Source organism: Dendrobates tinctorius, unplaced genomic scaffold (assembly GCF_039654945.1).
Source record: "Dendrobates tinctorius isolate UK_male_01 unplaced genomic scaffold, ASM3965494v1 ptg000099l, whole genome shotgun sequence".
Lineage (NCBI taxonomy): Eukaryota > Metazoa > Chordata > Amphibia > Anura > Dendrobatidae > Dendrobates > Dendrobates tinctorius.
In genome coordinates this window covers 7,440,614-7,467,803 of record NW_027361767.1, presented here as the reverse complement: position 1 = coordinate 7,467,803, position 27,190 = coordinate 7,440,614, and the positions used below count along the sequence as shown (strand labels likewise).

At 45.8% G+C, this 27,190-nt stretch overlaps 1 protein-coding gene across 8 annotated transcripts in view; it reads right to left on the bottom strand.

Annotated features, from left to right (window-relative positions):
- QTRT1 (queuine tRNA-ribosyltransferase catalytic subunit 1) overlaps positions 1 to 27,190 on the bottom strand; it is a 353,595-nt gene that overhangs the window by 76,629 nt on the left and 249,776 nt on the right. For 6 of the 8 annotated variants that reach the window (XR_012234469.1, XR_012234470.1, XM_073587543.1 and 3 more), the window contains exons 15-20: positions 24,672 to 24,780; positions 23,531 to 23,639; positions 22,741 to 22,797; positions 21,438 to 21,587; positions 5,523 to 5,758; positions 5,138 to 5,354 (exon numbers count right to left, since the gene is read on the bottom strand). Coding sequence is in view for 6 of the 8 variants with exons in the window: in XM_073587543.1 (XP_073443644.1) it covers positions 5,138 to 5,354; positions 5,523 to 5,758; positions 21,438 to 21,587; positions 22,741 to 22,797; positions 23,531 to 23,639; positions 24,672 to 24,780 (878 nt within the window). In the remaining 2 variants the exon portion in view is untranslated. The remainder of the gene's footprint in view (positions 1 to 5,137; positions 5,355 to 5,522; positions 5,759 to 21,437; positions 21,588 to 22,740; positions 22,798 to 23,530; positions 23,640 to 24,671; positions 24,781 to 27,190) is intronic. The other 2 variants (XM_073587544.1, XM_073587542.1) reach the window with 1 other exon arrangement.

The following is a 27,190-nucleotide window of genomic DNA, read 5'->3' as shown; positions in this document are numbered from 1 at the left end:
TATGTCAGTACTCAGGAATATTCTGAAGACAGAGCAACAGGCAAAAGGAGATTCAGCTCACACCAGCAGGGAATGGCAGAATCCAGAAAAGCAAGGAAAACAAAACACTAATGCAAAAAGGCAAAGCAGAAATCTTAGCTTTAGATGAGCAGGAATCAGACTGGTTTCCTAGAAGTCCACAGAGAAATCACCCGCAAGCCAGAAGGGTGTCGGCAGCCTTATATCCAGTCATTAACTCCACTCAGCCAGTCATCATCATCAGCCCCAGGTGTTTGACAATCAGGCTCACTACCTTTCTTCACCAGAAGAGGGAGTTCCTCGGGCCTCAGTAGTGAAGGGGAAAATGAACTCACAACAATAAACGCTATAATACTGCCCATATGTACAAGAATATAACTACTATAATACTGCCTCCTATGTACAAGAATATAACTACTATAATACTGCCCATATGTACAAGAATATAACTACTATAATACTGCTCCTATGTACAAGAATATAACTACTATAATACTGCTCATGTACAAGAATATAACTACTATAATACTGCCCCTATGCACAAGAATATAACTACTATAATACTGCCCCCTATGTACAAGAATATAACCGCTATAATACTGCCCCCTATGTACAAGAATATGACTACTATAATATTGCTCCCTATGTACAAGAATATAACTACTATAATACTGCTCCTATGTACAAGAATATAACTACTATAATACTGCTCCTATGTACAAGAATATAACTACTATAATACTGCTCCTATGTACAAGAATATAACTACTATAATACTGTCCCCTATGTACAAGAATATAACTGCTATAATACTGCCCCTATGTACAAGAATATAACTACTATAATACTTTCCCCTATGTACAAGAATATAGCTACTATAATACTGCCCCCTATATACAAGAATATAACCGCTGTAATACTGCCCATATGTACAAGAATATAACTACTATAATACTGCCTCCAATGTACAAGAATATAACTGCTATAATACTGACCCCTATGTACAAGAATATAACCGCTATAATACTGACCCCTATGTACAAGAATATAACCGTTATAATACTGCCTCTATGTACAAGAATATAACTACTATAATATTGCTCCCTATGTACAAGAATATAACTACTATAATACTGCCCTCTATGTACAAGAATATAACTACTATAATACTGCTCCTATGTACAAGAATATAACTACTATAATACTGCCCCCTATGTACAAGAATATAACTACTATAATACTGCCTCCTAGCTGTGAGGTTGTGTGTTTGTAGCTCTCCTGATGTCTGGAGCAAGCCCAGGGGGAGGCCACCCTGGGCGGGGTAACTCCCCAAGCAAGGCCCAGGCTTCCAGGCCTACACTTGGAAGTAACACTCAAGTTGTGTCTAAGGCGGATGCAAGTCCCAAAGTTGTTTCTGAGGGAAAGAAAGCTCAGAATGGAAGTAGCAGCAGCAGCAAGAAAGGTGAAGCTGTGAAAGTGCAAAAAGTAACGGAACAAGGAAAAGCCATGGCTGTGGGTAAGAAAATTCCAGTTAAGCAGTCAGCCAGCCAAGGCAAGCAGAGTGAAGGACAACTAGGAGAAATCCAGAAGAAATCTACTGGTGAGAAGCTGAATGGAGGAAAGCAGCCTGCAGCTCAGGAGGTGCCATCACCATCTTCAGGTGTGCAGCTGACTCCCAGCAGACAGAGGAGAACCTCACTGGAGAGACAGACGCTCCAGGAGAACCTGCAGCAGAAGCATGTGGTGGCCAGCATGGCGAGCTCTGGGCGCACAAGGTCGCAGTCAGGTGGCAGCAGTAAAAGTGCTGTGGAGCCTGGAACCACGAAACCAGCGGTGGTGAAAGTTAAGGAGACGTCTGGTTTCAAGCATCCAGGGACATTGCTGAAAGCAGGATCCCAGGAGGAGACGCCATGTGCACCTGAGCTTCAGGTCGCAGAGGAGATCCCAGGACTGGTCAAGAGGCTCGGTGAGTTACAGCAGCACAAAGACTTGCTGCAGAAACAGATAGAAATGGGCTATAAGGTAAAGGCTGCTAATCCTGGTGGAGATCACACCTTTTATGATCAGACTCTGAACATGCTTGGTATACAGCTGGCAAAAGTGGTGACTGACATGGACTGTGTCCTAGAGAAGATGGGGCCCCTGGCAGAGACTTATAGGAACCAGGAACTGTTTATGTCACACAAGCAGGACTCTGCAGGTTCCAGCTCAGACATTGTCCCAGGTGAGCCCCAGAAGCCGGTGCGGCCAGTGCTGCAGCCTGCAAGTTTCTGCTTCCAAAAGGGTCAAATACTGCAGCCGCAGCAGCCTGCGGCAGACCCCAAGCAGCAGCATGTTATGCAGATTCCAGCAGGTGTACCACAAGTCTCAGAATGCCCAGCACAGCAGCCTGCAGCAGATTCCAAGCAGCAGCATGGACTGCACTTTCCAGCAGAGGGACTACAAGTCTCAGAATGCCAAGCACAACAGTTGGGAAGTGGACATGTGCCGGTCATTACTGATGGTGCCCAGCAGGGCTCTGATGCTGGGGATAATCGCACTGTATCTGGGGGGTCGGTGGCTTGGGGGAGCACAGTATATTTGGTGGACGCTGCACAGTCTGATAATGACATTGATGCTGATGATAACAATGTGCATGATAATGTCTGTGATTTCCCACCTTTAATTTCAAGCACACAAGGTGTGGCTGCCCCTCCTGCTGCAGACCTTCACCCCGTCAGTCAACCCAATGTGACCCCGCACGGTCCCCCCAGTAATGCCTGGAGTCGTGGTGCTCCGTCCTTTACCTCTGGTTCCAATTATACAGGCCAGGCGTTTAAACGGAGAAACGTGGTGCGTTTCCGGCACAGAGGTGCCAAGGACGATCTGCCGGACAGGAGGTTTGTCGTCAGGGAGCTCTTGTGCCACCAGATGGGGTTTGTGCCAGTCAGCATCCTGGCAGTGATTAATCTTCCAGACAGGCAGGGCTATGATGTCAGCTTTAAGCTCATGTCTGACCTGGACAGATTCTGGTCTAGTTTCCCCAAGTTTAGAGACACGGAGGGCTGGAGTAAGTTCAGCTTTATTCCTATCTCTAAGCCAGATACTGTCACTCTAAGTGTCATCTTCTGGAATGAGTCTGTTCCCCCGCAGGACATTGTGGTGTGGCTCAGGAGGCATTGTGACCTGGTCTCTGACCTCACCAAAAGCAGAGACAGTGATGGGATCTGGACGGGAGGGTGGCGGGTTTTTGTGAAGCTGCGCCAATGCAATAACCTCACTGCCCATTTACCCAACTCCTTCTTTATTGGGAGGGAGAGGGGTGTGTGTTTCTATCCTGGGCAGCCTCGTAAGTGCTTTAAATGTGGCAAGGCAGGTCACCTGGCAAATACCTGTACTGTGGTGAAGTGCAGCCTGTGTGGGGAGGTCGGCCATCTAGCTGCAGACTGCCAGAACATCAGGTGCAACCTCTGTGGGAAGATCGGTCACCCTCACAGGGACTGTCCAGACGCCTGGCACAATATCTGTAAGGACTTTCCTGACGAGGACTTGGTGGCAGGGGCAGAGATTCTGGAGGAGGCAGCTTTACTGTCAGGGGAAATACTGACCAGACCAGAGGTCCACCAGGGGTCTACTCAGCTAACACCAGAGCATCAGGGTTCAGAGAGAGAACAAGGGAGTATGGAGGTTGTACCTCAGGGGCAGCGGTCACAGGAAGGCATTACTTCAGTGCTACCATCTGTGTCTGAAGAGAATAGCAATAATCAGAAAAGGAAGAAAAAGGACAAGGCCTCCCGTAAACCTGAGGGGTATGACACTGGCCAAGGAGCCGGGAAGAAATTCCAGAGCTCTGCAGGTGTAATGGTCGTATCTAACAGGTTTGATGTTCTGTCTGAGTCTGACGGCGATTTTGAAGATGACCTTAAAAGAATTGACGCAGAGTGTGATAGGGACGTAGGGGACTGTCCTCCGCCAAAGCGGAAGCCCTTACCTGAGGGCACTCGGGAAGAGTCTGAGATGGAGACCGGTGGTGGGCAGAATAACTCCGACTCAGATCTGTGACGCTGTCAACCAGATAATGTCTGAACTCAGGGAAAATCATTAGGAGAAATTAGGAAATGTTAAGATAGAGAAGGATGAGTCACTGGGTAGGAACATGATGAGCTCTGTTTGCAAGTGTTTTTTTTTTGTTTTTTTTTTGCGTTTTTTTTTTTTTTCTCTCCTCAAACTAGGAGTATGGACTCTAAGTTAATTTGATATGTATAAACTGGATATGTAATGAATGTATGTACAGTCCTAGTGAATTCAGTTTTGTATTATTGGAGGAATGTTATTTGTATTTGTTTTGTTTTTACAATAAAAATTGCCCCCATGTACAAGAATATAACTACTATAATACTGCTCCTATGTACAAGAATATAACTACTATAATGCTGCCCCTATGTACAAGAATATAACTACTATAATACTGCTCCCTATGTACAAGAATATAACTACTATAATACTGCCCCCTATGTACAAGAATATAACTACTATAATACTGCTCATGTACAAGAATATAACTACTATAATACTGTCCCCTATGTACAAGAATATAACTACTATAATACTGTCCCCTATGTACAAGAATATAACTACTATAATACTGCCCCCTATGTACAAGAATATAACTACTATAATACTGCCCCCTATGTACAAGAATATAACTAATACTGTCCCCTATGTACAAGAATATAACTACTATAATACTGTCCCCTATGTACAAGAATATAACTACTATAATACTGCCCCCTATGTACAAGAATATAACTAATACTGTCCCCTATGTACAGGAATATAACTACTATAATACTGCCCCCTATGTACAAGAATATAACTACTATAATACTGCCCCCTATGTACAAGAATATAACTAATACTGCCCCCTATGTACAAGAATATAACTACTATAATACTGCTCCTATATACAAGAATATAACTACTATAATACTGTCCCCTATGTACAAGAATATAACTACTATAATACTGCCCCTATGTAGAATATAATTGGTATACATTGCCTTCTTTTTAAAACATGGTTAACTCTGTTGTACAAAACTGAAATAATATGGCATATGTAGTAATCATTTGCATGGCGTACTCATTGAATGAGCCTAATTCATCATCTGACTGACTGATCTCATCCTCGGACTGGTCACTCAGGAGGTCAAAAGTTGTGTTTGTGTCGCCATCAATGAGGTCGGGCACAGGATCGATGCTATGCTTCCTCTTATGGCTGGAGTCTGCGGGTGGGCTTAGCATATTACTATCTGTATTTTCTGGGCTTCTTGACCCCTGTAAATCAATTGCAACTGTACCTGGATGGAGACAAAAAAAATGATGTCTAGGTATCGGACCATCCAAGTGCTTTCTGTCCAAGCCACCATGGCCAATGGCGCCCCCTTCAGTAGTAACAGATGAAGTTCATCAAGTTTCACAACATTTTGGTTGGCGCTGGACGTCCAATTTCACTCATGCACTCTTACCCATGCTGGCTATAATACTGTGCACTGGGAGCCTGGTCAGGCCGTGGTAGGCAGATTGAGGCACCCCCGACCGCTGCATGCTTTCCTGGTCCTTAAAGCTGAAGGCTGAGTTTTCTTCCTTAGATATGTTAATGTAGAAACAAGTATCGGATGAGGACATTATATGGCTGGGCCCGGGATTCAGGAGAATGTTGGATTTATCTTCCCGGCATACTCCAATGAGGCAAACACCGTATCTAAAATACAAGAAAGACACAAGGTCCATATGAGACAGTGGCACGTTGGCAGCATTAGATGTTTCCGTCACAGACAAAAGACCCTAATGGGGTTGCATCCTTCCATTAAACACTGATCCCACTGATCATCTCCACTCCACATCACCCATGTGCCACTTAAGTCACTGCCAAACCCTTAAATTACCATAAAAAAAACTGCATACATACAAATTGCACTGGGGTAACCCAATGCCAGGCAGCTGCCGAAAAGGCAGGAAGGATAATGGGATGTAGCAAGAAAAATAAGCCCTGAGTCAAAACAGAAATTTTGGTAAATTGCTTTGAATAGTTTCGGGGATAACGTTTCTCCATGTGGAGAGTGACAAGCCAAGCCTGGCAAGTCAGAGGGAGGAGACTTATAAGCCATGCAGGCGCCTCTGGGAAGTTAAATATGCAAATTGTCTCTTCAGGTAGGAAGAGAACGAGAACTCTAGCGCCACCTATTGGAAGCAGCAATTCTAAAGGTCAATATCGACTTCCTAACAAGTCTCTCTGAAGAGATAATTTGCATATTTGAAAAGTTTCAAAATTCTTGTGCAACTCAGATTTGCACAAAAATTTTGCGACTTTTGTCTTTTTCAAATCAGTTTCGCCAAAATGGTTTAATTCATGACAAGCCATGGTGTTCCTTAATAGTTGACTGCTCGTTGCCTAAGTTACCGTCCACCGATGCCAGTCTATCAGAGGTGGCCGGTCTCCTAGGCAAGGAATTCAACGCTTACAAGTTCTTTGCTACAAAACTTGCAAGTGCTGCTCAAAAGTTGGCCGGATCACCGCGCCGACTTTAGTGCTTCTGTACTCCTCTCCAATGCTGCAGAGGGAAAGTTATCTATGCTTGTATGACAGTTCGGGCCAGCGACGTAGTTCGTACTATCGGTCATCGTAAGCGCACAGCGCCCCGGCAAGCAGAATGTCAGAAGGCAGGAAAGCAAAAAGGATGAGACATCCCCTGTTACAATTACATCCATATAAATAATAGTCTAATGCTTTTTATAAAACTGTCACATCTACAAGAAAAGAAAAGTCACTAGTATTATAAAAGGGTTCTTTACTGTAAGAGCAGTGTCATTAAGAACGCTTCTTGCCGCAGCATGCTGTCAAGGTTAATGAATGATAATAGGTGGAATGAAATGGGTCTGTTCCTTTACATTACTAACTCTCAGAAGGTGGCAATTTTCCTGGAAGACTCAGCTCGTAGGACATTTTAGGGCAAAATGTAACAGCTCTTCTCCAGAATGAAGAAAGGTTTCTCTAGTGCCACTTAAATCAATGCCAAAAATAAGTAAAAAGAAGAAAGGTATAATCCGAACCACAGACACTCATCTGTGGACCGCTGCTTCTCCCTGGCAGTACCATGAAGGTTCTGGTTGGGCATTGGGGGTCTTGAAAGGTTCCAATTCTCCTTGTGGAGATCTAGCTAGTTGCTATGCACCTGTCCCAGATCCGTGCTCTGTTCCATAGACCTCGGTCCGCTGAGCTTTCTTGTGTTCCCCTGAATCCGGCGTTGTCTTTCTTTTATTTCTGCGCCTCTCAGTTCCTAAGATATGGCTCCCTCTTCCTTATGTATAAATCTAGTCTTGTTTGCCAAATGGGTGTGGCAATCAATTCTTCTCTGTGGGTGTCTACCTGAGTACCACACCCACTTGGTAAAGAAGACTAGATTTATATACATTATAGATGGGGCTATATCTCGGGAACGGAGAGGCGCAGAAAGGAAAGAAAAACAACGCCGGATTCAGAAGAATGGCGGCATTTACACCAGGTAAAAAAAAAATACAAATGTATATCAAGTCACAAGATTTATGGGGTATATGCCACTGTTCATCATGAATTTGACACACAGCAGTCGCTACACCCAGTCACAACCCTGTAGCGTCCCAGCTCTGCCCACTTGTCCAAACTGGGTGAAAATATTGGCAAAAACTTAGCAACTTTTCAAAACTTTTTACATAAAACCCTTCATGAATCGGGGTAAAAAAAAAAAATTGCTACAAAACTTTTCTCAATTCTAACATCGCAACAAAATAAAAGGCAATAGAAAAAAAATGAAGTAGTCATATAGAAATGTAATATATATACATATAGAAAATGTTAAAAAAAATGTTGCCAAATTTCTGATATTCTCATAAAGAAAAGCAAATTTTAGACAACTAAGTTTACCACTAACATAAAGTACAATGTGTCACGAAAAAAGAATTTCAGAATCACCGGGAGATATAGGAGCTCCATGTCACGAGGATGTCACGTCCCCCGGGAAGACCTGGAGTTAAACAGTCAAGTAACAGGTCTTCTTTAGAGATGACGGTGATTTGTGTCCCATATTGAGTGCATTTAGCTTCCTCTGGTGCTGAGAGGTTAAGGACCCTTTCTATGCTAGGCCGGTTTTAGAGAAAGTGGGGCCCTGGGCAAAAATTTAATATGAGGCCCCAAATGCTCACATATTGCACCATCACACAGAAACATTTCTGCTGTATTTACCAGCGCTACGTTCAGGCCGCTAAACGAGCGCGATCGACAATATTGAAGTCGTTCAATACTTGTTTTCCTGCACACGTTTATGGCAACACTTTAGACGCAGCACTGGCTACTGAATCCGCCTGTGTTCACTGAACTGTGCTGAATCACCGCGTCCAATACCTTGTACAGGTGAAATTTGTCTTGCAGAGGCTCGCGTCTCCATGAGATAAATAGACATGCTGCAGTCTGGAGAGACGCGCCTCATATCCGTCTCCGTGGGTGAGCCGCGGGCATCTGTGGACGCATAGAGGGCATGGGATTTCTTGAAATCCCATCCACTGTGATGTAACATCTGGATGCTGCACAAGTATGCAGTGTCCAACCCGTAGCGTTTACTGACCTGTGCACCTACCCTTACTCTGGCTGAGGAATAATAATAATAATAATCTCTTTATTTTTATAGCACCAACATATTGTGCAGCGCATTACAGTTTTGCACACATTATCATTGCTGACCCCGATGGGGCTCACAATCTAAATTCCCTATCAGTATGTCTTTGGAATGTGGGAGGAAACCGGAGTACCCGGAGGAAACCCACGCAAACACAGGGAGAACAAACTCCTTGCAGAATGATTAGTACAGATAGTCCTTGATACAGTATACTGCAGGTCCCATATAGTACATATAGTAAAATGCACTCACCATGGTCCTTGATAGAGTATAATGCAGCCCCCTTCATAGAGTATAACGCAGCCCCCTTCATAGAGTATAACGCAGCCCCCTTCATAGAGTATACTGCAGCCCTCTCAGAGTGTACTGCAACCTCCCTCATACAGTATAATCTAGTCCCCTCATAGAGCATAGCGAAGCCCACCTCATAGTACAATGCAGCCCTCTGAGAGTATAATGCAGCCCTCTGAGAGTATAATGCAGCCCCCCATACACAGTATAATGCACTCTCCACAAACACACTCACAGTATAGTGCAACCCCCTCACACACACACAGTATATTGCAGCCCCCCACATCCACACTGCAGCCTCCCTCATTGAGTATAATGCAGCCCCCCCTCAGAGTATAATTCAGCCTTCTCAGAGTATAATGCAGCCCACTCGGAGTATAATGCAGCCCCCCCACACAGTATAATTTAGCCCCCCATAAATACACACACAGTATAGTGCAGCCCCCTCACACATACAGTATAATGCAGACCCCCACACACCCACATGGTATAATTCAGCCACCCACACAATATAATGCAACCCCTTCAGCGTATAATGCAGCCCCCTAAGAGTATAATGCAGCCCCCCACAGAGTATACTGCAAACCCCTCAGAGTAAACTGCAGCCCCCTCATAGAGTATAATGCAGCCCCATCATTTAGTATAATACAGCCCCCTCAGAGTATACTGCATCCCCCACACACAGTATAATCCAGCCCCCCACGGTATAATTCAGCCCCCCACAAACACACGCACAGTATAGTGCAGCCCCCTCACACATACAGAATAATTCAGTACTCCACATACCCAAACAGTATAATGCAGCCCCCCACACCCACACAATATAATGCAGCCCCTTCAGAGTATAATGCAGCCCCCTAAGAGTATAATGCAGCCCCACACACTCAGTATAATGCAGCCCCTAGAGTATAAAGCAGCCCCACAGAGTATAATGCAGCTCCCCAGAATATAATGCAGCTCCCCCAGAGTATAAAGCAGCCCCCTCAGAGTATAATGCAGCGCAACACACAGTATAATTCACCCCCCACACAAACAAACACACAGTACAGTGCAGCCCCCTACACACACAGTATAGTGCAAACCCCACATACAGTATAGTGCAGCCCCCACACACAGTGTAATGCAGCCCCCACACACAGTATAATGAAGTCCCCCCATGCACAATATAGTGCAGCAGACACACACACGCACAACACAGTATAGTGCAGTCCCCACACACCCAGTATCGTGCAGCAGACAGATACACACACACACAACACTTACCTCTCCTCCTTTTTCCCCTGCTGCTCTGGCTTCTGCAAAGCATCTCAGCATCTCATCAGCTCCCCTGCTGTCACACACTGAGTCACAGGCAGAGGTGGAGTGATGGGAAAGGGAGCGTTACATGACGCTCTTTCCTCCATCACTGCTTTCAACTGTATCAGCATCTATGATGCCGATAAGTTAAATGCGCGATGCGGGAAGGGGCCGGCACTGGGCCCCTCTTACTCAGGGGCCCCATAGCAGCTGCTGGCTGGGGGCCCTTGGAGGAATGGGGGCCCTAAGCGGCTGCCTTGTCTTCCTTCCACTAATGACGGTCCTGGCTCCATTTCAGCTGCTTCTGATCAGGTCATTACCTCTTGCTGCAAAAAAAGGTCAAACTTTCTTGTCCCTGTTGGTGAAAGATTCGTCTTCCTGTGCTGTGTGCTAAAGCTAAGTGGTTGGAGTACAGTTGTTGTAGTAGTGTTCTGTGATTTGCTATAGTACGTGTGTGTTTATCTCCTGGTACCTGTTCCCATTTAGTTTATTCCTCCCTGACGCTATCCTCCTCCCTACTATTCTTGGTCAGTGCTTTTGTATGATAGAACTTTTCTGTTATCCCTGTTTTGTCTTTGTGTCTTGTTTACCTTACATTTCTGCCCCATGCCTCATGAGGTGGGGAAGGGAACAGATCAGGGTTTAACCGGAGTTATTACTGCATAAAGTGTCATAGGTCAGAGTTAAAGAATGCTGAAAACAGCAGTAACAAGTTAAAGGGGTTATCCGAGACTATTTTATTTTTTTATTATAGGTCTAAGAACTAACAGGCAGGTAGTTGGTAACTACCTGCCTGTTCTGTCCTGTGCCAGCTCAGAGCGCTGCTGGACCAATCCTGCCAGCGATTATGCTTCTTTATGTCAACAGAGAAGCTCTTTTTCTTCTGCTCCGGGGAATGATGCTGATGTCATGCTGATTGACAGCTAGCTCCCCGCTGCCTAACTGCGGGGAGCCAGCAGTCAATCAGCATGACGTTGGCAGTCACACCCCAGAGTCCCTCTAAAGCTGCACGCTGTGGAAAACTGTTTTTCTCGGAGATTCATGAATCCAACAGCAAGATGATCATATCGCACAGGGCCAATGATAAATCGATATTCAGGAGAAAAAAAGGCATAATTTATGAACTAGTTTCAGGATTTGATATTAAAATGATTTTGTGCAGTTTCTCTGGTAGAGTTAAAGCGGGTGAAGGGTGCGGAAAACATTGTGATAAATTCTACTTCGGGTATTACTAGGTTTTTTCCTGTTCAGAACATTATAAACGATCACCGCGGGCTGCAAATCATAATTAAAACAAAAATCAGCGGGTGAATAAGTGCACTTTATTTGCATGTTAAAATAAGCAGGAGAAGAAAATGTACTGGGTATTGTACTGTGAAATTATGAGAAGACTCCCGTTAGAGCAGCGCTCGTTTCCGGTGAGTAGGTGGCCCTGCTTTTATACTTTACCGAGGTGCCTGGCGGCCAAACCCTCACTGAGCTTTTGTGGTTACAAAAGAATAAACCGTTCAAGTCGTTATATATAAAGTTTGTCTCATGTCAACGAAGAACTGTGCATTTAAATATAGAAACGTGGTATATATAACAAAAAAAAAAAAGAAATCTTTAATAGGTATTTAAAGACAGCGTCCAATATGTATACTTCTTTTTCTCTAGAAGGTCCCTTCAAATATTGAATGATCATAGGTTGTTCTGATGCTAATCCTAGCGATCAGCTGAAGGGAGACTTGACTGCAAGTATTCAATCTCCCTGCAGCACTCCCAGAGGAGAAGTGAAGTATTACACAAAAAAAATTAAAAAAAAGTCTGGGTTTTTGTTTAGTATGTCAATTTTTACCATCAGAGTTTGGTCCGCGTTTCATCAGTTTTTCTCGGATAAAAAGAAATAAAAATAGATGAAGGTTTCTTATGCTTCCCCCATGATACAGTAGGTGAAAAAGTGGGCAGCACAAGGAAGGCGTAGGAGTGCTGTTTGCTTTTGCGGATCCGCAATCTTGCATTGGTGAGATTGACCCGACACTCAGATCAGTATCGGATAGGTCTCAGTGCTTTTGCGTAAAACAGAGGAGGAAAAAAGCAGACATGTGAACAACGCCATAGACTTTTATAGGTATGAGAGATCGTCATGAAAAAAAGAACACAGGGGGGTTTTTTTTTTTTTTGCTTCTTTTTATGATAAAGTCAAATTTGGAGCAATCATCTCAAGAATTGATTTGTTGCTTCCATTTCAATGCTGAGGTTAGACACATGGAAGAAAAAACAGTGCCGGGTGCACTACAGGAGAATATGCGTGTTTTACCATTAAATCAGTGAATTTTTTAAGGGTTTTTATGTCAATTTTGGAAAAATATCCACTGCGAAAATCCTTACTATGTTCACATGGAGGTTTTTAGAGACGGACAAATCTGAATTGGTTTTCAAAAGAAATCCGCATCAGGAATCAGTAGGGTTTTTGGAGAAGTTTTCAAAAAAGTCTTTTTGGGGGGGTATGTCCACATGATGTCTTTTCAGGGGGATACCGCCTGACTTAGCGCAAAAATAAAACTACCAAGAACAAGCATAATGCACAGCAATGTAAAAGCGACTCTGCGCACATGTTCCGTCTTTTGACACTTCTTTTGATGGCTTCAGACTTTGAAAGACGGGAAATAGTTTAACGGATGCTGACGATTCAGATAAAACACAGGCGGCGTTTTTCTGAAGTGTCTCCCTCTTAAAAACTCGGCGGATATTAAAGTCTTAAAGATGCTGAGAACACATGTTCTTATATGGTTTTCACACAGTTTAGAAGATTTTCTTGAAAAATATTTTCTACACTTTTTTGCCGTCTTTTAACAAAAATCACAAAAAATTGCATTATGAACAGCAATGTGGCTTTCCCATTGAAATTAATAGCCTGTGTCTTCAAAAGGTATCTGAAACCTTTTTTTCGATGTGGATTTTGGAGCAGATCCGCTTTAAAATCTTTAAAAAAAAAAAAAAACCCTCATTGTGACTACACATAGCAGATTCATTGCTGAAATCTGGGAATCTGTGAATAAGTTCCATTGATCGCTAACATGCGAATGGTCGTGTGTTGGTAAGACATCTGCCTGTCATCTATAATGGAAAACATACGAGAGGAGGAAAGATAAGTGATCACCGACACAAAAATACACACGATTACTGAAATGTATAAGTGCAGGAGTCTGAACGACCCGCCGTGTTGTCGATCAGGGCTCATTATGGGCAATTTATCTGCCATTGTAAAAGGATCCTCAGTCTAGAGGAGGTTACAATATTTGCGACCAATGGATTCCACTTGATGGTGGGAAACACGTGGGCTGTAATGCTAACTAGAAGTCTCAACCTTGAAAGACAGGAAACAGGACACAAATTACAGCAGAGTTATTTACAGCCCTGGCCAGTCCTTTCTGTGCACCCACACAGCAACTCTGACCAGTCCTTTCTGTGCACCCACACACCAACCCTGACCAGTCCTTTCTGTGCACCCTCACACCCTCACACCAACCCTGGCCAGTCCTTTCTGTGCACCCACACACCAACCCTGGCCAGTCCGTATTGTGCGCCCACACACCAACCCTGACCAGTCCTTTCTGTGCACCCACACACCAACCCTGGCCAGTCCTTTCTGTGCACCCACACACCAACCCTGGCCAGTCCTTTCTGTGCGCCCACACACCATCCCTGGCTAGTCCTTTCTGTGCGCCCACACACCAACCCTGGCCAGTCCTTTCTGTGCCCCCACACACCAACCCTGGCAATCCTTTCTGTTCGCCCACACACCAACCCTGGCCAGTCCTTTCTGTGCCCCCACACACCAAACCTGGCAAGTTCTTTCTGTTCGCCCACACACCAACCCTGGCCAGTCCTTTCTGTGCACCCACACACCAACCCTGGCCAGTCCTTTCTGTGCACCCACACACCAACCCTGGCCAGTCCTTTCTGTGCACCCACACACCAACCCTGGCCAGTCCTTTCTGTGCACCCACACACCAACCCTGGCCAGTCCTTTCTGTTCGCCCACACACCAACCCTGGCCAGTCCTTTCTGTGCACCCACACACCAACCCTGGCCAGTCCTTTCTGTGCACCCACACACCAACCCTGGCCAGTCCTTTCTGTGCGCCCACACACCAACCCTGGCCAGTCCTTTCTGTGCACCCACACACCAACCCTGGCTAGTCCTTTCTGTGCACCCACACACCAACGCTGGCCAGTCCTTTCTGTGCACCCACACACCAACCCTGGCCAGTCCTTTCTGTGCACCCACACACCAACCCTGGCCAGTCCTTTCTGTGCACCCACACATCAACCCTGGCCAGTCCTTTCTGTGCACCCACACACCAACCCTGGCCAGTCCTTTCGGTGCACCCACACACCAACCCTGGCCAGTCCTTTCTGTTCGCCCACACACCAACCCTGGCCAGTCCTTTCTGTGCTCCCACACACCAACCCTGGCCAGTCCTTTCTGTGCACCCACACACCAACCCTGGCCAGTCCTTTCTGTGCACCCACACACCAACCCTGGCCAGTCCTTATTGTGCACCCACACACCAACCCTGGCCAGTCCGTATTGTGCGCCCACACACCAACCCTGACCAGTCCTTTCTGTGCACCCACACACCAACCCTGGCCAGTCCTTTCTGTGCACCCACACACCAACCCTGGCCAGTCCTTTCTGTGCGCCCACACACCATCCCTGGCTAGTCCTTTCTGTGCGCCCACACACCAACCCTGGCCAGTCCTTTCTGTGCCCCCACACACCAACCCTGGCAATCCTTTCTGTTCGCCCACACACCAACCCTGGCCAGTCCTTTCTGTGCCCCCACACACCAACCCTGGCAAGTTCTTTCTGTTCGCCCACACACCAACCCTGGCCAGTCCTTTCTGTGCACCCACACACCAACCCTGGCCAGTCCTTTCTGTGCACCCACACACCAACCCTGGCCAGTCCTTTCTGTGCACCCACACACCAACCCTGGCCAGTCCTTTCTGTGCACCCACACACCAACCCTGGCCAGTCCTTTCTGTTCGCCCACACACCAACCCTGGCCAGTCCTTTCTGTGCACCCACACACCAACCCTGGCCAGTCCTTTCTGTGCGCCCACACACCAACCCTGGCCAGTCCTTTCTGTGCACCCACACACCAACCCTGGCTAGTCCTTTCTGTGCACCCACACACCAACGCTGGCCAGTCCTTTCTGTGCACCCACACACCAACCCTGGCCAGTCCTTTCTGTGCACCCACACACCAACCCTGGCCAGTCCTTTCTGTGCACCCACACATCAACCCTGGCCAGTCCTTTCTGTGCACCCACACACCAACCCTGGCCAGTCCTTTCGGTGCACCCACACACCAACCCTGGCCAGTCCTTTCTGTTCGCCCACACACCAACCCTGGCCAGTCCTTTCTGTGCTCCCACACACCAACCCTGGCCAGTCCTTTCTGTGCACCCACACACCAACCCTGGCCAGTCCTTTCTGTGCACCCACACACCAACCCTGGCCAGTCCTTATTGTGCACCCACACACCAACCCTGGTCATTCCTTATTGTGCGCCCACACACCAACCCTGGCCAGTCCTTTCTGTGCACCCACACACCAACCCTGGCCAGTGCTTTCTGTGCACCCACACACCAACCCTGGCTAGTCCTTTCTGTGCACCCACACACCAACCCTGGCCAGTCCTTTCTGTTCGCCCACACACCAACCCTGGCCAGTCCTTTCTGTGCACCCACACACCAACCCTGGCCAGTCCTTTCTGTGCACCCACACACCAACCCTGGCCAGTCCTTTCTGTGCGCCCACACACCAACCCTGGCCAGTCCTTTCTGTGCGCCCACACACCAACCATGGCCAGTCCTTTCTGTGCGCCCACACACCAACCCTGGCCAGTCCTTTCTGTGCACCCACACACCAACCCTGGCCAGTCCTTTCTGTGCCCCCACACACCAACCCTGGCAAGTCCTTTCTGTTCGCCCACACACCAACCCTGGCCAGACCTTTCTGTGCCCCCACACACCAACCCTGGCAAGTCCTTTCTGTTCACCCACACACCAACCCTGGCCAGTCCTTTCTGTGCACCCACACACCAAGCCTGGCCAGTCCTTTCTGTGCACCCACACATCAACCCTGGCCAGTCCTTTCTGTGCACCCACACACCAACCCTGGCCAGTCCTTTCTGTTCGCCCACACACCAACCCTGGCAAGTCCTTTCTGTTCACCCACACACCAACCCTGGCCAGTCCTTTCTGTGCACCCACACACCAAGCCTGGCCAGTCCTTTCTGTGCACCCACACACCAACCCTGGCCAGTCCTTTCTGTGCACCCACACACCAACCCTGGCCAGTCCTTTCTGTGCGCCCACACACCAACCCTGGCCAGTCCTTATTGTGCGCCCACACACCAACCCTGGCCAGTCCTTTCTGTGCGCCCACACACCAACCTGGCCAGTCCTTTCTGTGCACCCACACACCAACCCTGGCCAATCCTTTCTGTGCACCCACACACCAACCCTGGCCAGTCCTTTCTGTGCACCCACACACCAACCCTGGCTAGTCCTTTCTGTGCACCCACACACCAACCCTGGCCAGTCCTTTCTGTGCACCTACACACCAACCCTGGCCAGTCCTTTCTGTGCACCCACACACCAACCCTGGCCAGTCCTTTCTGTGCACCCACACACCAACCCTGGCCAGTCCTTTCTGTGCACCCACACACCAACCCTGGCCAGTCCTTTCTGTGCACCCACACACCAACCCTGGCCAGTCCTTTCTGTGCACCTACACACCAACCCTGGCCAGTCCTTTCTGTGCACCCACACAGCAACCCTGGCCAGTCCTTTCTGTGCGCCCACACACCAACCCTGGCCAGTCCTTTCTGTGCACCCACACACCAACCCTGGCCAGTCCTTTCTGTGCACCCACACACCAACCCTGGCCAGTCCTTTCTGTGCACCTATACACCAACCCTGGCCAGTCCTTTCTGTGCACCCACACACCAACCCTGGCCAGTCCTTTCTGTGCGCCCACACACCAACCCTGGCCAGTCCTTTCTGTGCACCCACACACCAACCCTGGCCAGTCCTTTCTGTGCACCCACAGACCAACCCTGGCCAGTCCTTTCTGTGCACCCACACACCAACCCTGGCCAGTCCTTTCTGTGCACCCACACACCAACCCTGGCCAGTCCTTTCTGTGCGCCCACACACCAACCCTGGCCAGTCCTTTCTGTGCACCCACACACCAACCCTGGCCAGTCCTTTCTGTGTGCCCACACACCAACCCTGGCCAGTCCTTTCTGTGCGCCCACACACCATCCCTGGCTAGTCCTTTCTGTGCGCCCACACACCAACCCTGGCCAGTCCTTTCTGTGCCCCCACACACCAACCCTGGCAAGTCCTTTCTGTTCGCCCACACACCAACCCTGGCCAGTCCTTTCTGTGCCCCCACACACCAACCCTGGCAAGTCCTTTCTGTTCGCCCACACACCAACCCTGGCCAGTCCTTTCTGTGCACCCACACACCAACCCTGGCCAGTCCTTTCTGTGCACCCACACACCAACCCTGGCCAGTCCTTACTGTGCACCCACACACCAACCCTGGCCAGTCCTTTCTGTGCACCCACACACCAACCCTGGCCAGTCCTTTCTGTTCGCCCACACACCAACCCTGGCCAGTCCTTTCTGTGCACCCACACACCAACCCTGGCCAGTCCTTTCTGTGCGCCCACACACCAACCCTGGCCAGTCCTTATTGTGCGCCCACACACCAACCCTGGTCATTCCTTATTATGCGCCCATACAGAAATAAGGCTGTAATATTTCCAAAGATGACTCCCCCACATACATACATAATGAAGCCCCCTCTCAGTATGAGGCCCCATCAGCTCCTTACACACAGTATGATGACCCCTCAGAGCCCCTCCTACATAGTGGATGTCCCTCCTACGCAGCACCCTGACCCTACATAATGCCCCCCCCCATACCCAAACAGAACTATGCCCCCTAAAATACATAATGAAGTCCGCCAAAAAGTATGATGCCCCCACTGGACCATCTACACAGTATGATTACCCACCCTCCACAGAATTATACCTCACATACGTTGTCCCTACAGTGTCCCGATGAGGCCCTCACACACAGTATGTTCCCTCAACAGTGCTCCTCACTCAGTAGGATGCCATACATGATGCCCCCCCAAATAATGTTGCCCCTATAGTGAACAACAGACATGATGCCCCCAGTTTCCTCACACAGTATGATGCCCCTTTAGTGCCCTCCATATTTTAACCCTGGAGTACTTACACAGTATGATGCCTACACATGATGCCCCTAAAGTGCCCCTTCATATAATGATACCCTCACACAGTGTAATGCCCCCACATATAATGCCCATACTACTGCTGTACCCCCTACAATATTATGGCGACATATGAAACCTCAATAGTGCCTCAACCCATGCCTCCTCCACACTACATATGATAGCCCCTTTGCAGACGTTCCCCCACTATTGTGCCCTTCTATACAGCAAAAGCGATGGAGTGCTCAGCCTCCATTTTATCGGAGCAGTGTGAGAAATGACCGAGGCCATCATCTCCTTCCTTCCTTCCAGTTGGTCGGCTCTCTGCGAAAGGCAGTAGTGTTGTGTGTGAGGACAACATGGTGTCTCGTGATAGTGGAAGTCGATATACAGACAGGATCAACCACAGAAACCCATTACTGCTCTGCTGGGCAATTTCAAAACGTTCCAGTTCCAGCAGTGACCATAACACATGGTTTGGTGTGAAAGTGGAGAAACCCAGGATCCGTAGCAAATGCCAAAAATAAAAGAAGAATAGAAAGCCGGGCATCCAGGAGAGTATTATGAGAAGACTAGGGAAATCAGAGCAATCAGCAATCAGAGCAATAACAATTCCAGAAGGCGCATGCCAGCAGATCAACATGTCGACGTGCTGAAATCATCTCACCTGAAAACACAGAGGGTGAGCAGTGCAACGGATAAAACAGAGGAAAGAGAGGGATAAATCCAGGCTCCAGGATATATTCGGTGATGGTCATGCGGACTTCCATGGACTGAGGAACCCTTGGTCGTGCACAGGAGAAGGTTCTGGCTGCAAACCCTCCAGACTAAGTGTTCCATTACTATGTTAAGCCAAATGTAAGATTCTTTGGTGGGTCCAGATGGCCCCGCTAAGCTCCATGCCTCCAGAATATGGCATTGTCTCTCTCTTTGATTGTAGATATGGACTTTATAATGAGTAGTGATTAAAGATGGTCCAGTGGCTAGGAGAGGACAGGCATTCCTCGAGCTATAAACAACTGACTTATGTACAACTCGTAGCTACGAATGTAATATGCTAAAAAATAACTAAAACTCGCCTCATTGCTCACCTTTCCGACATCCAACAACCTCTTGACCGACGTCCGATCTTCTTCTTTTCCGCCATCATTCAACGCATCTATTGTCTCTTCACTATAGGTCAGGACTTCCAGCTGCAACCTGACCTCAAAAGACACCGCGCATCATAAGCCGGTAGAGTTTTGACAACATGACCATACGACATGCAGTGACGTACGAGGTCTGGACATGGCCGGAAATCCTAGTCTATAGTGAAAAGGCTGGTTATGTGCTGCACGACAGCAGAAAGAAGAGGACCAGACAATGGGCAGGAAACCGGCCGGAGAAGTGAGAAATGAATTATTAGTTGTTTGGGGGGGTTTTTTGGCCGCCCTGAACCTATTCTAATTCATATACAACTTGAAGTTATGGACAAACCTACAACACCTGTCCATTCTGTAACCTGGGGACTGCCTGTACTCTGTGGCATTTGGAACAGAGCCCTGTGAACAATATGCTACCCACCAGCAACCCCTATTGATTAGCTGATCTGTTGCAGTGACACACACGTGACGTCGCACCAGACCGGTTAACCTAAAGAGGATTTGGGGATGCCGACAGGAAGGAAGTGGTTCACAGGAATCCCTTCCTGTGTTCTCAGAATACTGATCTGGCTAGTGCAAAATTTCTAACAGGGCCTCCACCCACCCCGATGTCCATTGATGGTGCTCGTGACTTCTTCTGTGGAAAGGAGATCTCTAAGTCCTTGAAGCTTAAATGGCTCCACAAGGGTTAGGGGCAAGTGACATCCCCCTCACCAAAACGTATATATGCCCTGGTGACTGCCAAGAGTGTCACCCAACCAAGAACACAGCAACTTAATAGATTGACTCCTCCTTCTGGGTTCTTCAAAATTTCATGGGGTGAGGAACCTAATTGGCCCACACCCGCCCTAGTTCAGTGTCCTTAATTACCCCCTATTCAAAGAAGTTATAGAAAACACCTCCGAGACTGTGATCATAAACTGTAAATCCAATTTTACATGACTGAGTATCCCCTAGAAACATGACATGTGCCCCCTTAGGGTAGACAGAGGTACCACAGGTTAAAAACATAGTGGAGAATTTAACAAATCTGATGTTTTAAACCCCAGTCTTGAGCCTAAAGCCCCATGAAGTAAAGTGCGTCAAACTTACTAAGATTGTAAAATTCCTCCACAGTAATTTGGTGCATCTCTTGGGCTGTTCATTCTCCATAATATGAGCATGAGCCACAATCTCATCTACTGTAGATTTTGGCCACCATGTGCGGTAGATTTCTGTCTATAGTTAATTTGTTCCACTTTTTTTTTTTAGAAAAGTTTTAAGATTGGTGCAAAAGGGGCACAAAAATGTCTTTGGATTGTATGGTACCTAGACTGGAGAGAAATCAATTCCATGACACTTTTGAAACCTCTTTATGGAAAAAAAAACTCACCTAAACTCCTCTTGCAAACATTACAAACAGTAAAGTGGGATTTCAAAGTTTTACCAAGTAGAATTTGAAGGGGATTTTAGAGCAGATGCGTTCTATTGACTGATAATTGATTTTGATCAGAACACTGCAATTCTTCACTTTCCCTGTGGGGGTGCTGCAGGGAAATGAAACACATGCGGATGGCAAAATGGACCCACCTGACTTATAATGGGGTGTGTTGGGTCAGACATTCCATAAAACATGATAAAATCTGCAATGGGGGCTCCGCAGATGTGAACAGAACCTAAACAAGCTCCAGAATGTTACAAACATTTGCAGACAACTTACTTTTTATGAGCGTGAAAGGAGGAATATGTGAAGCTTTTCCCCTGAAATTCTCCAAAGAATTTACTCTCGCTTAGTCGTATGTGGTAGATTTCATTGGCAGAACATCGGCTGTAGTTTCTTTGCCACTGGTCAGGTGATGTGGGATTATCTCTAGAGGGGAGGAACGAAGGGTAAACCATTAAATCCCTGCAGGAGATAGTCCCTATAGTCAGATAATTAGTGGTCAGACCCCCAATGTAATAATGTGGATATTAAAGAATTCCAATCACTTTTTATAAATATGTATTTTTTCTTACCTGCTGTAAATGCCGCTGTTCTCCTGAATCCGGCGCTGTTTTTCTTGTGTTTCTGCGCCTCTCCGTTCCTAAGATATGGCCCTCTCTTCCCTGGATGAAAATCTAGTCTCGTTCGCCAAGTGGGTGTGGCACGTGAAAAGAACCGTTAAGGCCACACCTACTTAGCTAACGACGCTAGATTTTTATGTAGGGAAGGCAGGGCTTTATCTCACGATCGGAAAGGCACAGAAAAAAAAGAAAGACAGCGTTGGATTTAGGAGAACGGCGGCATTTACACCAGGTAAAAAAAATTACATATTTATGGCAAGTGGCAGATCTTCACCGGAAACCTATCTGAACAACGCAGGCCTTACATTGGACTATTCCTTATGGTATCTTCCATTGGTGCCCTCAATACTGTACTGTCATTACGTGTCCTAATTAATAGTTGTATTTGGTATAATGCTCAAATGAAAGCGTCATATTGGGCAAATATTACTTCTATGAGGTTTCCTAAATATATTGTTATGCTACTATACCGCACAAAGTGCCGTCATACATTGCTGAAATAATACCAACATACAGTTCCCAAATGACATCTTCACACAGCTATCTATTTGGTATTACAATGCTGACTAGGGCACTTGGACATCATAGGGGGGTAACATGATACGGAATCCCGCTATCAGACAATATTGAAAGCCGCCGTGTCCCGTCGGACCAGTCATCCTTGGACTACAAAGATCGCCATTCACATGAATGGCCACCACCATCACTCCACTAAACCTGTCTCTCCACTGTTTTCCCAGGCAAAATCAGCTGTTCACCAGGGATGTCAGGAACAGGAGCTACAGCGATCAGCTGATTTCCCCCTGGGGACCAAATTGTAAAAAGATTTGGTCTGTGGATAAATGTTCTCTGCATCGGGGTGACTGGTGAAATGTTTACAAGTCTCGAGAGACTAAAATCAAACTCAAGTTCCTAAGAGATAAGTAAATGATATAAGGACCAGAGGTCTATCTTGGTACCTGGAGAGGGCTTGCCAGGGGCTCGGGCGCTGGCGGAATGAATCAGTAGTGACCGCCCTTAAAAAAAAAAAAAACAATCGCATATTATGGATTAACAGATAAAACTATAGGATGACTGGAACCAGTATTAAATGTATCCTTAAATCATTTTTTTTTATCAAATAAGAAAATTTGTAGAGTAAATCATCAGCTTCTGTCTCCTCCTGGATTGATCATTCAATGTCAAACTTCTCAATTCACGGCTAAAATCCGTCTTAGGTGAAAACAGATTTTCCCATTATTTAGATAGAGGATGACAATTGGTGCTCGTAAGATTCTATGGAGAGGGGATGAGAAAGGAGGAGCCTAATGTTTGCTTCTGCCTCTAGCTCCTCCCCCTCCCCTTTCCATAGAATGTTAAATGCACCAACTGTCATTTTTATTTCAATAAAGGGAAAATGTGTCAGATTATTTTACCCATAAAGTGAGTAAAAGATTAGTCCAGGAGAGGAAACAAGCAGATTTCTCCGATAAGATAAATTATAATGTTGCTTATCTTCACTTCTACTGTTAATTTGTAATAGATAGAAGTAAAGAAGTAAAAGGATGGTTATACTTTAAACCCATTCCCGGCCATATACGATACTTGGTGACCTAACTATGCTTAATCCTGTCCTCAAGAAAGTGAAGCATGGGGGGAGGTTTCTGCTGAAGCAAGCTTCCTCTACAGTATTAAACCCCAATTCCTTTCCCATCGCCAAGAAACAATAGACGCTCCAATGAAACAGTAATTGTTGTCTATTTCACTTACTGCCCCCTAGAGGTGTGTATCAGTAGTGTAATGAGGGTGGAGGTTGCTGGGCAAACACAGTTGAGCGCCAACATGGCATACTTAAATTCTTCTTCACAGACCACATGATCTAAAAAGAAAAAGAATTAGAAAGCAGAGAAAAGTGAACAATTTACATATGATAACAAAGTCAGCCATATTCTACCCAGCGATCATCTATAATTGGTGAAGAAAGCCAGCAGGAAGTGTACAGTTATCCTACAGTGCCCCCAGGGGAGAAACTAGGAACTGCACAATTACTATGCAAATTAAGAAAGGCGCCAAGTCCTCCAGAGTGAGCAAGAAGGATGGCTGATCCTCCAGAGCAAGCAAGAAGGATGGCTGATACTCCAGAGGGAGCAAGAAGGATGGCTGATCCTCCAGAGCGAGCAAGAAGGATGGCTGATCCTCCAGAGCAAGCGAGAAGGATGGCTGATACTCCAGAGTGAGCAAGAAGGATGGCTGATCCTCCAGAGCGAGTAAGAAGGATGGCTGATCCTCCAGAGCGAGCAAGAAGGATGGCTGATCCTCCAGAGCAAGCAAGAAGGATGGCTGATACTCCAGAGCGAGCAAGAAGGATGGCTGATCCTCCAGAGTGAGCAAGAAGGATTGCTGATCCTCCAGAGCAAGCAAGAAGGATGGCTGATCCTCCAGAGCAAGAAGGATAGCTGATACTCCAGAGCGAGCAAGAAGGATGGCTGATCCTTCAGAGTGAGCAAGAAGGATGGCTGATCCTCCAGAGCGAGCAAGAAGGATGGCTGATCCTCCAGAGCAAGAAGGATGGCTGATACTCCAGAGCAAGCAAGAAGGATGGCTGATCCTCCAGAGCGGGAGACTCTTTTTATTTAAATTTTAGACAAAAAAAATTGGTAAATTTATGTAAGATCACACCTACTGGCCATTATCAGTACTGCAGATATTTTCCTATTTTCCATTTTTTAGCATCTGCTAAATTGTTTGTTTTTTTTCTTTTTAATAACCTTACAATATTCCCTATGAAATCTCAAAATCAGTGCGACAAACAATGTGTGGATTATGCAATAACAATCCTTGTCACCACTGCTCAGAAAATCATTTAATGAATGAACTGGAGATGAAATAAATGTCTCATCTCATTCTTTACCTGCAAATTTGATATGAAACTTGTTTTCCGGCTTCAGTATCTGGACATAAAGAGGACAATTAGGAGCAAAATCTTTTACGGCCCAGGCTCGGAGAATGGTCTGGTGATCCTAGTGAGCGGAAGAGAACATTGCACTCTATTGGTATCACTGAATAATCACTCTCTCGCCTCGCGAAGAAATGGAACATCATTTATGGTTACTAATATTATATTACAGCTAGAAAAATGGGTCCTCCCCGTCAAGACTCAGGATGGAGCACAGATTTCATATTCTTTTTGTTCTGGAGGTGATTTTTTTTACTGTGCTTGACATCGTCCCCTGTTGAGTAATATAATTTGAATCAAAATGCTCTAAGTTCTACAATTTCAAGTAAATTTCAACAGTTTGCCGGATACACAAAAATTATATACTTTCTACATCAGTGAAACTAGTCTAATACTGCCCCATATACAAGAATATAACTACTATAATACTGCCCCCTATGTACAAGAATATAACTACTATAATACTGCTCCCTATGTACAAGAATATAACTACTATAATACTGCCCCTATGTACAAGAATATAACTACTATAATACTGCCCCCTATGTACAAGAATATAACTACTATAATACTGCCCCATATACAAGAATATAACTACTATAATACTGCCCCCTATGTACAAGAATATAACTACTATAATACTGCCCCCTATGTACAAGAATATAACTACTATAATACTGCCCCCTATGTACAAGAATATAACTACTATAATACTGCCCCTATGTACAAGAATATAACTACTATAATACTGCCCCATATACAAGAATATAACTACTATAATACTGCCCCCTATGTACAAGAATATAACTACTATAATACTGCCCCTATGTACAAGAATATAACTACTATAATACTGCCCCCTATGTACAAGAATATAACTACTATAATACTGCCCCATATACAAGAATATAACTGCTATAATACTACCCCCTATGTACAAGAATATAACTACTATAAAACTGCCCCCTATGTACAAGAATATAACTACTATAATACTGCCCCTATGTACAAGAATATAACTACTATAATACTGCCCCTATGTACAAGAATATAACTACTATAATACTGCCCCCAATGTACAAGAATATAACTACTATAATACTGCTCCTATATACAAGACTATAACTACTATAATACTGCCCCCTATGTACAAGAATATAACTACTATAATACTGCCCCCTATGTACAAGAATATAACTACTATAATACTGCTCCTATATACAAGACTATAACTACTATAATACTGCCCCCTATGTACAAGAATATAACTACTATAATACTGCTCCCTATGTACAAGAATATAACTAATATAACTACTATAATACTGCTCCCTATGTACAAGAATATAACTACTATAATACTGCTCCTACAGTTGTGGCCAAAAGTATTGACACCCCTGCAATTCTGTCAGATAATACTCAGTTTCTTCCTGAAAATGATTGCAAACACAAATTCTTTGGTATTATTATCTTCATTTAATTTGTCTTAAATGAAAAAAACACAAAAGAGAATGAAGCAAAAAGCAAAACATTGATCATTTCACACAAAACTCCAAAAATGGGCCAGAAAAAAGTATTGGCACCCTCAGCCTAATACTTGGTTGCACAACCTTTAGCCAAAATAACTGCGACCAACTGCTTCTGGTAACCATCAATGAGTTTCTTACAATGCCCTGCTGGAATTTTAGACCATTCTTCTTTGGTAAACTGCTCGAAGGTCCCTGATATATGAAGGGTGCCTTCTCCAAACTGCCATTTTTAGATCTCTCCACAGGTGTTCTATGGGATTCAGGTCTGGACTCATTGCTGGCCACCTTAGAAGTCTCCAGTGCTTTCTCTCAAGCCATTTTCTAGTGCTTTTTGAAGTGTGTTTTGGGTCATTGTCCTGCTGGAAGACCCATGACCTCTGAGGGAGACCCAGCTTTCTCACACTGGGCCCTACATTATGCTGCAAAATTTGTTGATTTGTTGGTAGTCTTCAGACTTCATAATGCCATGCACACGGTCAAGCAGTCCAGTGCCAGAGGCAGCAAAGCAACCCCAAAACATTAGGGAACCTCCGCCATGTTTGACTGTAGGGACCGTGTTCTTTTTTTTGAATGCCTCTTTTTTTTCTCCTGTAAACTCTATGTTGATGCCTTTGCCCAAAAAGCTCTACTTTTGTCTCATCTGACCAGAGAACATTCTTCCAAAACGTTTTAGGCTTTTTCAGGTAAGTTTTGGCAAACTCCAGCCTGGCTTTTTTATGTCTCGGGGTAAGAAGTGGGGTCTTCCTGGGTCTCCTACCATACAGTCCCTTTTCATTCAGACGCCGACGGATAGTACGGGTTGACACTGTTGTACCCTCGGACTGCAGGGCAGCTTGAACTTGTTTGGATGTTAGTCGGGTTCTTTATCGAACATCCGCACAATCTTGCGTTGAAATCTCTTGTCAATTTTTCTTTTCCGTCCACATCTAGGTGTGGCGCCCCTGAG